Here is a 17,863-nt window from a genome sequence, read left to right as displayed (position 1 = left end):
ACGAAATTAGAAATATTTACCATATATAATTTTTATCTAAAGAAAGAATTGAAAGAAAAAAAAAGAAATAGTAATTTTTATCTATTTTAATGAATTTTATTTGATTAAAATAGTTTCAGAAGGTAAAATTAAATTGTAGGTGGATTTAATTTAATTGTATATACATTTTTTTTAAGATACTTTTATATATAAGTTGTTTGTTTATTTAGAAGATATTAAAGAATGTTTTAAAAAAGTAAATAAATATTGGCAAACTTTTATGTTTGTTTGAAAGAATTGGACAATTATTATAATATTCTTTTAACATTTTAATACAAAGAAGAAAAAAAAAGGTAATACAATTGGTTAGCCTTTTATTAGATTGTCTTGTCATTGATGTGTTCATTCTTACTTGGTGTAATGCTTTAAGTTTTTAAGAAAGAAATAATTATTATAAGGAAAAAGGTATATTAATAATAGATTATTTTTATTTTATAGAAAATATAAAGATGTTACATATTCAACAATTATTATTAATACTAACATTAATTTTATCTATTAATAGTGAAAGTTTACCTTCAAAATGTGAAAGTTGTGCTATTATTGCAAGAGAATTTAAGGATGAATTATTTAAAATCAAGAATTTACCAAAAACTATTGTAAGTTAAAAGAATATTTTAATAAATATATTTTTTATAGTCACGTAACAAAGCGGAAGAACTTTTTTTAGAATTAAATGAAATTGTTTGCAAAAATATGCTCTCTTATCGTTTAGATCCAACTCGTGATTCTGGAATTGATAGATTTTTTAAAGGAACACCGGAAGCATTGAAACAATTAAAAGAATTACGTGATAAAGGTGTTAAAGTAAGTATTTATTTTTATATATAAAAATTTAAACAAAATCCCTAACAATGAAGATAAATATAGGTAATATTAAAAAAAAATAATTGACTAGGTTTTATTACTACTCCATTTTTGAGCAATTAGTTTATTTTACCTCAACAGAAAATATAATAATACAATTATTAACGCAACAACAACAAATTGTATTATTAGATATATAAATATTGTTGTTATCATTACTTTACAATGTAATAATAATTATCAAAATAATAGTACCATGGCATGTATCTTTACATTTTTCTATTCTGAACCACTTATCTTGAAAGGTCTTTTCCTCTTATATATAATTGTATGTTAAAAATATTAAAGACATTATAATAATGTCAAAAATTAAATTGAAAAGGAATTTTTATACTTTTGAAATCACGACCTGTTTAACATATTGTTATTATTCAGATATATATGTGTATGTACATATATAATAATAATTTTTGTAAATATCTTCAATTTATTAGGGTTTCTAAACATTTACGCTTCAGTATTTCTATTTATCATTTTAAAATTAAAATACACTCCCTAATTCTCTTCCATTTTTCTTTTCCAATCATCATAACAAAAGAAGTTAAAAGATTATAATTTATTTTTAAAAGTCCCTACTAGAAAGTTAAACTTTTTCTTTTCAAAGATGCTTCTTTCAATTATGAAAATATATAATTTGTATATTATTTAACATTTTATATTTCTTCGTCCACATAATATCAAGATATAGACATAATATATAAATACAGGCAACAATCATTGAGAATAAAATTAAATTAGTTAATTTAGTTTGAGAAGATTTTCAAAATAATCTAGTTTTTTTTTATACAATTAGTAGGAACTTTTTGTTGTATTATGATTTGATAATTGAACCAAAAAGAAAAATTGGAATAATTTTAAATATCACGGTTATGCTTTTGTAATTTAATTATGAGACTTTGAATATTTTTCTTAGACTATGTTATTACTTGTTTATTGTTAAAAAAAATATTATTTAATATAGTTATCCTTTAAATTACAGTATACTTTATCTTCTTCATATACTCTATACTATTTTATAATATTATGTAATAGCTTACTATACAACAGAGAGTTAAGATAAAAAGAATATACGATATATATCATCATATACATACTTTTTTTTTAGATAACCATGGATGTTCCTGAAGACTTATGGGATAAACCTGGAATTGAGTCTTCACTTTTAAAACAACATTGTGAAAGTCTTTTGGAGGAGTATGAAGATATAATTGTTGAAACAATTATTAATAAAACATCTTTTGAAATATTTGTCTGCACCATTGAAATGAAATGTCCAAGGTTTTATAAGAAGGAACTTTAAATTATTCTTAATCCTTATTATTGAATCATACTAGCATTAACTTACATATTTTCTATTTATTCGTTACATTTAATAAAAATTACATTTTTATTTATACTTATTTCAAACATGATAATACTTAATGACATAATTAGAATTTAAAGTACATTACATGTTTATATTCTAATTGTTTTTATTTATACTTGTTAGTTTCGTAAATTAATTGTTTTCTATAGTGACAATAGTAAAAAAAAATACATGTAATATTATGTTTTAAATAGAATAAATTTTAAAGATGAATAAAAAAAAATATTTGTTATGATATTTTAATAAAAAAATTATAATAACTTAAATTTTTATATATTAAGTATTAATAAAAACATAAGCTATTATCTATAACAATTTCAATCTTAATATTCTTCAATTTATAAAAATTAACTTTTTTTTTAAAAATTTGAAAGTACAAATAACAATTTATTTTTAGAAATAAATACAAATATACAATTAGAATGTAAATTGATAAAAAAAAATTTTTTTTTTCAAAATTAACATGCATATTTACAAATTAATAAGAGAAAAAAAAATATATATATAAAACAAGTGACAACAATAGAAAAGTTCAAAAATAAAATCGCAATTCTTTTGTGCATCTATAAAAATATATTTTTTTTTTTGGTTAAATACAGAATAAAAAAAAAGAATTGATAATAATTTTTCTTACTTTTGATTTTAATTAAACAAAAAACCCTGTTGCAAAAAAGAAGTTAATAATAAAATTTATAAAAACAATATTTTATATATTATTTTCACCGGTTTTCTGCTGTACACTTGAAATATTTATAGATAGTAAAGAAATTATTTTAAAAAGATTTCATTTTTGACTATTCTTTTTATAAAATAATTTTTTCTAAAATTTTGTTTCTTAAAATAAAAGACTAATCCAATAGATAAAAGATTTTTAATAATAATTAATTGAAGTTTTATATTTTTTGTTATTGTTTTGAGGTTGCTGAGATTGCTGTTTCTGTATTTACAGCAGTATTTCCATTCATTAGACCTGCTAAACTTGAATTGTTTTGTAACATTGCAGCATAATGAATCCACAAATTATCCATTCCTCCTTGAGCTTTAGTTGTATTGGCAACTGCTGCTGCAGCTAATCCTGCTGCAGTATTAATATTTGAAAGATTCAATGGTGATGATATTGAAGATCTTGATAATGCACCAAATGGTCCCGCTGCAAATAATGCTCCATTTGGTGTGGGGTTAATGGAATGTGGATTAGATGGATAATTTAATCCATTTCCTCCTACTGCACCTTGTGTTCTTGAGGGTCTTCCTTCGCGTAATGTCCAATTGCGAACTTTGGCATTATTTTTTAAATGTGACAATAGGAGTTTAGCTTTTGTTAATTGTTGTTCATCACTTAAATTATCCCATTTAAAGTATGTCATTGTTGTTTCAACAACTAATCGTATCTTTGGTAATTGACGTGATAAAAGATGATTAGCTGATTCTCCATGAAATGTACGTAAACTTATTTGAACATTTTTTAATTCATCATCTGTAACTGATTCACGTAAAATTTGCCATGCAAAAACCTATAATAATAGAAAAATAATTATTATTTAAAAAAAAGTTCTTTTTTTTTAAATAAACATACTTTAGGTTGAGTTGATTGAAAAGATCTAGCAGCTTTCTCAGCAGCTCTCCTAACGGCACCTTCTGGAAATCTATGTTCCATTGAAACAATAATTTGTTTTTGTTCATGTGTTAATCCACCACATTTTGTATTATTATTAGTAGGATCAACAATTTTAGTTGAGATTGGTGTAGATGGAGGACATGTATTGAGAAAAGTTGAGTTTATTAATGATAAACCCGCATTTAAAGGATCATTCTCTGTAGCATCATCATCAATTTCTTCTTTTAAATTTTCATCACCTATCATACATTCATCATCCTCATCATCTCTAGTTGCTGTTGATATATCTGAGGTATTCTTAGATGATGGAGATTTTTTTTCATCACAACCTGACATATCATCAGTAACAGAAGATGGTGATAAATTAGTATTATTCATTATTGATATACTATTATCATCATTTGATGAACCTGGTGAACCTCTAGTTTTTGATGAATTATGGTTATCAAGAATACTTTGATTTGTAGTATCGGTATTGTTATTAGTATTAGTAATTTGTTGACATGCTGCCAGTAGAGATGATGTAACTGATGTAGGAAATCCAAGAAAAGTGTTAGACATTAACATTTGATTAATATTATTATTATCTCCACCATTTCCAGGAGTTAATTGTTGTTCACTTGAAGATGGTGTAGAAACATTACGTTGAGAATCATTTACATTGCCTGATGTTATTGATGAATTAGGTAGCCTCTGTGATAGTAATTCAAGAACGAAAGACATTTTGCAGTCAAGGTCATTTAGACGAACGTAAATTGTGTTAAGAAGTTGTTTTGAATCGACATCCGTTATTTGTACTTGATCACTAGCATATGGAGCCGCCATTGTATAAATTTATTCACTATTTTCTTTAAAAATTCGTTTTTTTTTTTCTTAAATATTTATATGTATATTCTTTTTTTTTTCTTGTTTTTATTCAATGAGTAATTTTATAAGTTAGATTAATTTAAAATTACTATTTTTTTTTCCAGAAATATGTTAATATAGCCACTTAATATACAAACTAACAATTGTATTATAATATCTGCCACCAGAAAAAAAAAAGATGAAGGATAAGGAGATTGTATGTAGAATTTATAATACTCAATTAGGTGATTAGTAATAGAAACAAAGTAAATAAAGTAATATTTAATAATACAATACAATATATATATATATTATATATATATATATGTATATATATATGAATACAATTATATTTGTATATTTAAAAAATAATCTAAAAAAAAAAGAAGTTTAAATTATTAATAAATTTAATGACTTAACGTTAAAAAAATATATATTATTAAATAAATATAAAGAAAATTAATTAATTTCATAAAAAAAAATAATAATAGTAAAATATATAAACATATTACAAAATGTCTCACACCATTTTTTTTATTTCTTGGTTACTGTGGAAGTAAGAGGAAAAGATAAGGACAATGGAGCACGAAATTTTAAACACGCATATCACACTTCATCCTTTACTTCTTTACATAACATATAAATATATATCTTTAAGAAAATGGGAGGAAGGGGGCGGTGATGGTTAAAGAAAAGATATAAAAAAACATATATTTTAAATACAACTTTTGAACGCCATTCGTGGTTATCAAATGCAAGAAAAGCCTTTTAATTTTATATTATATTTAAAGACCAGCCTCCAACAGTTCTAATGATGTTGTAGAAAATATTAATATATTTAATATATTTATAATGTAATATATATATATATATATATTTATATTATTATTTTTGTAATAGTAAAAAAAATAACAATTCATTATAGTCTTTTTTTTGTACATACTTGATAATGTGTGAAAATAAGCTTATTTTTGTGATTTTATTTTGTCTTTATAATTTTAAAGTTTTATAATAATTTTTGGAAAGCATATGTAAATAAATAATATAAAAAGTTTCTGATTAAATTTCTTTCCCTTCAATATTATTATACAACAAAAACAATAATTATTTTAACCATTTTTTTTTAATAATTATATTTGTATATATCTACAAACTTTTAAAATATCAACGCTAGAAGAAATAATAAAAATAAAAATAAAGTTACCTATATAAATATATGTTTTTTTTTTTAAAAAAAAAAAAGATAAATTAAATAAGAATAATTTTATTAATTTTTTTTTAAAAAACTTACTATTAGATTAATAAATAATTTCACAATGGTAAAATTTTTTTTTTTGTCATAATAAATATATTTATTATTTCTATAATTTTTCAAGTTTAATCATACAATTATATATAATATTTTTTGACATCATCTAAATAAATAAATGGTTGGACAATTTTATTAACAAAATACATATTTTAATAAGTATATTTTAAAATTAACTAAATATTTAATGATAAAGAGAGAAAGTTAATAATATAGTTATAAAAAAAATATATATACTGGATGACGGGTTCTTCCCGAAATTTTGATATATCTTCTATTAAGGGAAAATCTTTGATGAGGAAAGTTATGTCATCTACATTCAACACCCCAACTCTATTTCGTTTTCAAGGCCATACTCCCTTGTCAAAAAGAGGAATTCATTATGAGGAAAATATAGAATGAGACTGGAGGTGGTTGTAAAATAGATTTTTTTTTGTGATAAGAAAGTTCTTATTTACAAAACTACTTTATAACCCTACAGGATGATTAAAAAAAAATAATAGATATATAAATTTATAATATCTTACTATTTTGATAAAAAGAAAAATAATCAAAGTGAGGATTATATAAAAATAATTGAATAAGATTAACAGTAATCTTAGAAGGGAAGCTTTGAACTTGTTGATATGATATATATATATAAATAATACATATTTATATATAATTAGAACTATCTTTTTAATATTAAAATTAAGAAATTACCAAAAAAAAAAGATATATCCATCAAAAGACATAGGGGGCATGTTTAATCTTAAATAGAAGTATCTTTACATAAAAATAATAGTTGGATTAGCATTTTTAATATAAAAGTGGTACATATTAGTGAATATAAAAGTGATGAATATATAGTAGATAACATAATAATATATATGTTTTGTCACAATTTATATATCCAAATAATATAACTTTTTATAATTTTCTCCAATAAATATATTATATTTTCTATTATTAGATATTTAATTTTTGATAGTATTAAACAGTGGGTGATGCTACATGTTCTTTTTATCATAAAGAAGTTTATCTTGACATCTTATATAAGAAATTATGATTTCAATTGGTCCGGTAGATGAGATGGCTAGTTAATTGGTGCCTTTTTATGGGGTGTTTTGTTTGTTAACAAAATTAAATTAGCTTTTACCAAAAATATCTTCTCAATTAAAGGGTTTTAATGGTTGATGAAATAGAAAAGTATTATAATTTTTGTTAAAGTTAAATAAGTAGAAGAAATATATATATATATATATATAGACAGTTAAGTGGAGCATGTACTGTAGAGATTAATTGATGAGCTTGAAAAAGAATAATCTACAAGGTGTTTTGTTAAAGACTAAAAGTTACATTTATATTTTATTTAGTTAACTGCCAAAAATAGACATTTATTGGGATAAAAGGATTCTTTTCTTATGGTAAATTAGTTTATTGGTTGTTTATGAAGAAATACAAAAGTTATTGCGTAAGAAGAAAGGGTATATGGATAACTGAAGAATATTCCAAAAATTATATCATTTAGTTAAGATATAAAAAAAAATATATATATATGAAAAATATAAAAAAGAAACATCTTTTAATACATAGGAAGAAGGAAATAAAGATGTAACTAAAAAAGAATGACGGATTGTTGTAGTTTGATAAAAAAAAAAAAAAAAGATACAAACACCGGACATGTGGAAACCAGAAAGGTACAATAACAAGGAACAGGTATTCAAGATCACACTCACATTTACGATAAGCATACTGCTTTTTCTTATATACTATCTCTCACAAAAATACTGAAATAACTTTGAAATTGGGTGTTTATGATAGATAGTTGTCTACTACCTTCTAACGGTTGATATAGTTTTATGATGTATACTTTTAAAAAGACTCGGGAACAGGTAGTATTTTTAGTTTTGTTTTTGACTCAAAAAAAAAAAAAAGAACCTCAACAGTATGAGGGTTCTTGTTGGAGCATATATACTATTAATACTAAATATATAGAAAGGAAGAAGTAGAAAAGAGAGAGTATATGTCAAAAACAACAAGTTGATGACTCAATGGGAGGAGTAAAATATGTTATATGTGCGGTTAGGTAATGATAATAAAAATAAATTCAAATAAAAATTTCAAGCACAAACCTGTTCCATTTAATTTTACCAAAGCACTCCAAGTATGAGTTACAAATATAATAATAAAGCCTCCAAGTTTTAAATGTATTTATCATATTACAATCATATTTATTAAAAGAAATATATATGGTATTGAAGTAATAAAAAAAATACAAAAAAAAAAAATATTTACAAAGATTTATTTGAAGTTTTGTTAACTAAAAGCGTAAGAATGAAGTAAAAAATGTATGAGAAATAGGAAAAATGTTTAAGTGAGATATAGCAAAATAAAAAAATAAAAAGAATTGAAAGGAAGGGGGGGGGTAAATTTGTATTTAGGTGTAATGCATCAGGTAATGATAAAAGTATATTGTTAGTGGTCTTGATACCGGATGTAAATGTAAAAATATAAAAAAAATGCAGTAATGAGTATAAAAAAAAGGGAAAATAGTATGATTGAAGAGTGATGCTAGTTTTTGAAATAAATAAATGAAAACAGTTATCTATATAATATGATATATGTAGTATTGTGGGATGTTTTAATAAAAAAATGTATATATTAATAATAATATTATATAGGAGATATATGGAATAACAGGCTTGTGTTATTTCCCTCATCTCCAACTGATCTGAACCAATGAACAACTTCATGAAATTTAATCAAACAATGTGATGTTTTTGGAAAGCGAATTGATAAACAAAAAGTTATATTGATTCAGGACTAGAATTATTCCTTCTTTTGATTACATTAACTGATATCCCTAGAAACAACCCAAATATACATAAGCATTTAAATTTGTATAGAGTATAAAAAAAAACTGTAAATAATTATTATTGTTATGAAGATTCCAGGTCTCAAATATTAAATGTTTTGATAGTTACATACAAAAAAAAAAAAAAAAATTTTTAGTAAAAGGCAAAAATGAAGAAGAAGGAATAACATGTGATAAAAGATTGAGTTTTATGCAAACATTTTTAAGCTTATGGCCTATCTGATCAGACCTGATAAATACCATTACAAAAATTGAGGAATTTGTTTGGTATACTTCTTTTTACCAGCGAACCGGTTTCACGCACAATATATATACTATTTTTGAGGCAGCTGATCACTGGAAGAAGTATACATTCTACCTCATAATATTTCTTTTGTTTGTTTGCCTTCCACTTGACGGTAGTTTGCGCAGGCTTCATAAAAAATTATAGTTAAAATTATTTAACCTACCTGAACAGTATTAATGTATAATATCAATGAGAATAGATGATGTAAAGAATGAGTCTCAAGAATAGTATAAAATTATTACAATACAAACTTTTTATTAATAATATAAAAAAATAAAACTTATTATAATTATATTACTAAACATTTTTATACATCTTTTAATCCATTAAATTATTTTCTCAATGACTAGAAAAATGTAATTAAGTAAAATACCAAAGAAAAATATATATTAAAAAGATTAAGGATTTTTAATATCACATTAATATTTTAATACTTTTTAACTCTAAAATATTATTTGAGTTACATTTTCTTAAAAAAAAATATAATTGTAATTTTTATCTTATCTATAACTAACTTTTAAACTTTATTATCTTATTTATTAAACTATTGTAGTAATAAATTTATCCTCAATCCTGTGAAAATTATAATATAATAATATTAGATAAACTTTAAGATATATTATTATTGAATATTAGAACAACAAAGTTTTTATAATACTTTAAAATGATACAAAAAATGAGGACAAAAAAAAATACAAACATTTTTTTTTTGTAAAATTATTATATTAAAATACAAAATAATTTAACTAATGGCATCAAACATTTATTTTAATAATGAATACATAATTTTTGATGGTTAGCGTGTGGGGAAAAATTAAAATTTCTTTTGTAAGCATTTAGTTTTAGGGAAATTAGTTTGAGGCGTTTTATCATTGGTTTATTATTTGCCTAATTTTTTGGTATACTTATTTTAAAGATTCATTACTTTATTAAGATATTATATTTGTGCCAAACAGGCTCAGGGGAAAAATTATATTCTTTTTTTATTGTATTTATCAAAAGCTTTTCTTTTATTTTTATGATAAAAAGATTAAAAGTTTTTATCATCATCATTACTTTTATAAACAATTTTTAATGAACTTTAATTATATTAACAAAATACTTTTTAACGTATATTATTTTGATAGGATATAAAATTTTATCAAAAAAAAAAAATCATATTTTTCTCATAATTTCATTTGATTTTTATCTATATGTCATTCTACAAATATTATGTATAAATTATAATATACACATATAATCATCAATCTTCTTACCCTTTCACTTGCGCTTATTTTGCACTTTCTGCTACAAACCTTCTCTCATTCAGGTGGAACACAATAGATATCCTTGGAAAATATATTATTTAACCTACGCAGACAATTTTTTTTAATATGCGCAACATTAAAAAAAAAAAGTATCAACAAAATATATAGACAAGAGAAGGTAAATGTTAATAGAGAAAAAAGATCAGAAGGAAAAAAAAAGAGATAGATAGATGATGATAAAAAAAAAAGTTATTACGTTTTAAACGATCTCCTTTTCAGGTAATATTCAATAATTGTAGGCTAGACTATTTTATTATTAATAAAAAGGTTTTTGTTATTTCTAACCATATTCAGATGTCTAGAAGTTCATAAAATAAATTACCTACCAAACGGTGTAATGATTAATTTATTTTTTTTTTGTCTATTTCTATCTCTCTACATTTTTCCCCTACTTGTGTTAATACTAAATAAAAATAATTATATTTAAGATCATTTATGTCGACATAAACCTTTTTATGTATAATAAAAAAGATTTCTTTTTATAATTATCATACCCAACCTTTTTTTTTTATCTTTAAACAACTAATAGTATATCTATAGAATATGATTAAATATCTCGTATTATATATATAAAATATTTGTAAAATATTTTATCTAAAATAACAAAAATGTATAGGTGAATATTTAGATGAACTTAATTTAATCAAACTCTATATTGTTTTTAAAAGAATATGAGCAATGAAGATTTATCTAAAATACAAATGTTTTAAAAATTATAAAAGTTTTTAGAATATCAAATATAATGTTTGATAATATTTATATAAAAAAAATGTAAAGATTAATTGAATAAAAAAATTATTTAATCAAAGAAGATATATATTTAAAAAAAAATTGAGAAACATGTTCATTTTTATAATAATATTTAAATATTATTAAAAGTTATAAATGAGACTTTTGACAATATCAATAGTGCTTAAAAATGAATTGCCGAAAACATATTAATATTTTATAGACCCCCCGATTACTATTAAAGACAGATGGATTGATCATTCCAGAAGAGATCTAAATATAATAATCACATTAATATTAGTATTTAAAAAAAAAAAATCAGTTTAAACTTATTTATGATGAATATAGATTATCAGAATGCCATCAGGAAAAATGATATTATTTGTCATAAAAATTTTTTAAATTAATCAGTGTGCTTATGGGAGAATAAAATATGGAAAAAAAAAGAGAATAAGGGGGAGGAGGTATATGTTTGTGTGTGATAATATCATCGGATGATATGAATAAATATAAATAAACTCTTTTAATAATATATATATTTATATATTGTTATTAAGCCTAAGGGGTAACATTTTGTAATATAGTACTTTCTTATATTAATAAGATTAATAAAATTAATAGTTGGGTGGCCATTGGATGTTAAAAATATTTTGTGACATTTTAATAAACAGCATAAAGCGAACTTCTTCTATCATAATATTGAAGAATATAAACGTGTATGTATAAAAATCTGAGAACTCCACTTTATACAAATATACCGCTGATTATCTGATTAAAAATTATTTTTTAATGCTTAATTTAAATAAATTTAAAAGAAAAGTATAATAAATATTATTATAAAGTTTTTACCTATTTATAACAATCAAAAATTATTATTATTATTAAAATAAAGTTGATAGAAACTTGTTACGCAATAATAAGAATGATCCTAAGACAGTTTGTACTTTTTTTTTTTTTAAAAGAATTATACACCATTGTATTTTTATATTAACATTTAAATTAAAACAAACAATTTATCAATTTTCTAGTTTCAATTAACAATTACGTGTAAGCTACGTTAAAACTTGACATCTTACTTACCTCTACTAGAACTTTAACACTCAATCAACGAGAATCCTATATAAAATACCACTTTTTGGAGTGTCTATATGTATGTAGTAAAGAATAATATAATAATAAGTAAGAAAGTATTTAAAAATTCAAGTCTAGTTGAGGTTTTAAAACAAGATATAATCATTTTACAAATTTTTATTTAATCAAATAAAAATATTATATATATATATTATGAATATAATATGTTTGAGACTGGAAGTTGAAGGATGAGTTTGACAATTAGTGGTAAAAACTAAACTTTTCAATTAACTCATTTACAGATATATATATATATATATATAAATAATTTATAAAAATATATCCTTCATTTGCGCGACTAAAATGAAGAGAGATAGGAAAGAAGTAGGAACCGTCAAAAACAAATACCTCTAAGATGTGGTAATGTAATATAAATAATTTTTAAAAATATTCTATGTGTTAAAATAATGTTAAATGTAGTATTTTTATATTAAATAATCCAATAATGGAATTAAAAAAAAATATATATATATAATTTATAATTAAAAAAAAAGTAACATTATATTTATTTTTAATAAAAATAATATATTAAAAGTAAGGGGTATAATAAGAAATTTATTATAAATGGAACAAGGTATGATTTTAATAGTGATGGACACTTCTGTTTTAAAAAAAAAAAGTAGGTGGCTCCATGCATTAAAAGGGTATCATCATCTAATTACTACATAAGATGACGATTTTGTTATGTACCTTCATAAAAGGCGCTCCATCCCATAAGAAGAATGGTTATAAAAAAAAAGTTTATATATAAAAAAAGAACTCTTTTAGTTTATACATCATCCTTCTATCATTCCACTGTCCATTTTTAAATTATAATTTTCAATACATTTACATACTTTTTAACCTTTAACTACATTTAAAAAGTATTTTTTTTTAATATACTATTTTAGTAAAAATAAAAAAAAAATTTAGTTCTTTATTTTTCTTTTTTTTTTATAATGTTACAATAAATGATCACTTTTTAATCAGTTTCAACTCTTACATTTCTTCCTTATATGAAATGGTTAAAAAAAAAAAGAAGGTTGATCAGGTAAAGATATTTTAATATATATTATATATATATATATAAATAAAATGTGTTAAAGCAATTAAGAAAAAGACTAACCTTTTATTAGGCATACAAAACAATCTAATATTTTTTTACTTTATTTATTTATATACTTTTGCACTTTTTTGATCCTACCTTTAAATATAAAAATATATTATAAATACATTTTAAAATATATAAAAATTATACAAAAACTACTTGAAGGAAATAGAAACTGGTTTTGATTCTCCTTTCACCTATTACTAAAATTTTGTCGTAATATTATAATGTGATAGAAAAAATATGTTTTATTTTTTTTATTAAAACTACAGAAAAAAAAAAAAAACTTCTACTATATGTTATAGATACATAATATTATAAAGTTAAAAAAAATCACAAAATTGTTTTTTATGTTACAAAAAAAGTTTGTTTTTTTTATATGTTTAAAAGGTCAAGAATCTATAGGTTAATTACGTTTTTATTATATAAAGAGTACCATATAAATATTTTATATATTTTAATGTTAAAAAAAAATTACATACTTAATTTAGTGTATATTTTTTTTTATTATTACAATACCTTACGCGGCACGTAAATTTCTATTATTTAGTTTTTAACAACACTTTAACTATTTTTTACCATATAAATTGTACAATAAATGTGACAGAAATAGAAAGAATAGGTTAAAAAATATATATATATATATATACTAGTAACAAATATAATTTTTTTTTCTTTCTTCTATATTAAATTCAATTATAAAAACGTTTTAAAATTAAAAAAAAGAAATTTTTATATATAATTTTGATATGGAAATGTAAAAGTACAATTAAAGCACAATTACATAAAGTTAATACAAAAAAAAATTAACTCTACAAAATAAAACAAAAAAAAATTTTTTTTTTATTTATACTTTAATATTATAACTAATTATGTAAAGTTTCTGGAAATATTAATCAAGTTAACTTAATACACTTAAGTAATTAATAAAAAGTTTCATTGAAAACTAAAATAACTAATTTCCTATTGTCCGATAAAAAAAAAAGAAAAAAAAAAACTTTATACATAAAGTAAAAAAAAAAGTTAGAATAGATTTAAATATATTTAAGGTAAAAAAAAAATTACCATTAAGATTTAAATGTACAAAAAAAAAAAAAACATAAAACATTGAGTTACCTGTTTTGTTGTTTAAACTATGTTGTACTTATAAGGGTAATAAAAAAAAATGTTGGTAAATGATGATAGAAACTATTAAAAAAAAAGAGTAAAATAAATTTGGATTACAGAAAAAATGTCATAAGGATGAACTTTTCAAGATCATCTAATAGAAGAACAAAGAAAAAAATTGACATTTGAAAAAAATACCTTGAGAGAGAGACAGTGGCGGCGGCATCATCATCACCATTATTATTTTCTATCCATATATATATATATATAAATATAAGAAGTGATATAATATATATGTATAAAAAAAAACTGTTTGCACCCATTCAATATACCCTACATCAAAATCCACCAAAACTAGGTACCTATGGGAGATAGAATAAAAAAAAAAGAGTTAAATAAAAGAAATGAAGTATGAAACAGGATTATTTTTAAAAAAAAAAAAAACGAAACTCTGAACAAAGACTTTTTTTTTTTTTCATTTATCACTACCTAACATCATTGGATCAAAAAGTAGTTTAAAATATATATTTTTTTTCCACTCATTTGTCAATTGACAAAGGAAATAAACGTTAAAAGTACATTGTCATTAGAGATTTTTTGTAAATGATGATAGGTGATGATACTAAAAACACATTGTTATAAGTGGATAGTAGTTTAGTAGAATAGGAATAAATGTAAGAAGAGCAAAATATCTAAATTTTTTTGTTATACAAATTAATTTGAAAACATTTTTATGAATTGTTATACATCCTTTTTTTTCGTTAACTTTTTTTTGTGCCAATTTAAATAATACAAAAATATAAAAAAAAAGAAGAAGAAGAACAAAATAATTGTTTAATAATATAATAATATTGATACAATTTTATTATTTTTATTATAAAAAAAAATGTTTTTAAATATTTAAAAAAGTTAGGTTAAATAGTGAGCAAATAATTGTTGTTCATTTTCTGGATGATTTTTAAGGTAAAATTAAATATAAATAAATTTGTAAGTAGAAATACTTTATGTAATATTTATGTTATCAGTACTTTTATAATTGCGCAAAAACCATTAACAATGGTATAAGTATAAATATATTAGATGGAGATATATTAAAAAAAAATACTTGTAAGAATCTATTATTTAAATGTAAGTATGTGTTAAAGAATTAGGATGTCTTTGATTTGTGTAGAAGTTGATGAAATATAAATAAAAAAGAAATATTATGTGACAATAATACGTATTTGTATATTGAAGAAAAGTAAATATAAATGAACCTGAAATAGTTTTAAATTCTCACATAAGTTTACGTTATATAAGTCCAAACTAAAAAGTACTAGTTTTGGTTAGAAATGGAAGATTAAAAAAGATAAGAATAATATTAAAATGAAGTGATAGAATTTTTATATATCAAGTATCATAATGTAGTTGTCTAATTCGAAACCATTAAAAATCTACCTTATCATATAACAAGTTTGTCATAACAACTGCTCATAGCAAAAGTACAATAACTGATAAGAACGATGTGTTGTTAGACATCTTTTTTATTATCTGTCTTTATAATTAGAAATGAAGATTTTAGGATAATTTATTAATGAAGAAAAAAAAACTTTGTTTTTTTTCATTAATAAGAAATCATCCTTCTTTGACATCATGAAACAGTTCATGTGATTTTGAAGATTATGTCAAGAATGACGTCTTAGGAAGATAAAATAGCATTTGAAACACAAATAAAATGGGTAGGAAAAAACGTTTTATATAATAAAGTTCTGAATTACATATCTAACTATAGTTTGATGAGATGATGATACCAACTACAGAATAAGTATAATTATGATAATGTCATTTTTTTAAGTAAGATAGATTACATTATAACCATATTTTAAGTACAATTTAAACTAAACGTTAATATTGAATGAAATGAACTGTAACATATAAAGAAAAAAAAATGATATGTTAAGATCAATTTATTAAAAATATTTTTATAAAAATATTTTATATAAATTATAATAATAAAATATATATAAAAAAATTAAGAATAAAATAAGCTTCCAATAATTGTATAATATTTATGGTGTAAAATTTTTATTTTAAATGTTAAGTGATTCATAAAAATATATATCTTATTTTGTGTCCATCTAATTTAACAATCAAAAAATAACAATTTGATTCTTTATTTTCTTCAACTACATTACCTTTATGGGTCTATAAAATTCATATTAGTATGCTTAAGGGATTTAATCATAATATGACTATCTTCAGTAAAAGATAAAGGAACACAAAAAAAAATAGTATATTATTATTAAATATCTGAATATATTATTTAATAAAAAAAAAAAATTGTTGTTGGAGAATTTGTAAATATTATATTAGAAAGAAGGAGATTTTTTTTTTGTAACATTGACTCCTGGGATGAGGTCGATAAAAGATTCATTGAGATAAATTGATGAAATTTAATTTTTAAAATAAAGTGGTTTTTAATCTAGATGAAAAAGAAAAAAGAAAATAAAATATATTTATACTTTCAAGTATATTTAATATATTTTTGCCAAAATTATATTTTTATATTTGGGATAATAAAAAGAATATCTATTTTTAATTTATATAATAAGGTGGTACATATTTTTAATTAATATTTAAATATATATTTATATATGTCTAAATATATTTTTGATCATATAAAAATTATTATAATACATAGTTAGAAAGTTAAAATTATTAATAAAATATATCTATATTATTATTTTTATAAAATTAATATAAAAGAAAATAAATATGTGAGGTATGATTGGATAAAGATTTTTGCATCTTCTTTTTTTTTTTTTCTTTTATATATTGCATAATTATTTTAATATATATAAATATATATGTATGATTAAAAATGTAAATGAAATTTAAAATAAGTAATTTAAAAAATATAATAAACATTTATTTATTATATAACACAGTACTATAAAAAAATTAACCAAAAATAATTCCTTAAAAATATTTAAAAACATTCTTTCTTTGTTATATGATTTCCTGTTTAAATTATTAATATTTTTTGTAGAATATGTTTAATCATATTTGTATATTAAGATAGAATATTGGGGTTTAACTAGAAGTTGATGAAAGAATGTACTTTTGAGATGATAAGAAATTTTTATAAAATGATATGAAATAATAAGTAACATTGAAAATATAAAAATGAAAAGGCTATAAAAGGTGGTTTAGAACCCAGTATGATAGAAGGGAAGTAGAAGAAAAAATATAAGGCAAATGGTCCTGCAATTACAGGTGAGGGTTAAAATTATAATTAAAAACTATATGAATAGAATAAATTTGAAATAAATATT

General features: G+C 21.2%; 2 protein-coding genes across 2 annotated transcripts; one reads left to right on the top strand and one right to left on the bottom strand.

Moving 5' to 3' along the window:
* Positions 1-259: 259 nt before the first annotated feature.
* On the top strand, positions 260-2,206 carry SRAE_2000413900 (Protein canopy homolog 4; the record flags this gene model as incomplete). Its single annotated transcript, XM_024642972.1, has 5 exons — positions 260-265; positions 320-332; positions 478-638; positions 679-846; positions 2,012-2,206. The coding sequence occupies 5 exons, from the start codon at positions 260-262 to the stop codon at positions 2,204-2,206; spliced, it is 543 nt and encodes a 180-aa protein (XP_024508690.1).
* Positions 2,207-3,177: 971 nt separating this feature from the next.
* On the bottom strand, positions 3,178-4,715 carry SRAE_2000413800 (Hypothetical protein; the record flags this gene model as incomplete). Its single annotated transcript, XM_024642971.1, has 2 exons — positions 3,178-3,786; positions 3,849-4,715. 2 exons carry the CDS (start codon positions 4,713-4,715, stop codon positions 3,178-3,180), a joined length of 1,476 nt encoding a protein of 491 aa, XP_024508689.1.
* Positions 4,716-17,863: the final 13,148 nt, after the last annotated feature.

Source organism: Strongyloides ratti (genome assembly GCF_001040885.1).
Source record: "Strongyloides ratti genome assembly S_ratti_ED321, chromosome : 2".
In the NCBI taxonomy this organism is placed as follows: Eukaryota; Metazoa; Nematoda; class Chromadorea; order Rhabditida; family Strongyloididae; genus Strongyloides; species Strongyloides ratti.
This window is presented reverse-complemented; position numbering and strand designations above follow the sequence as displayed.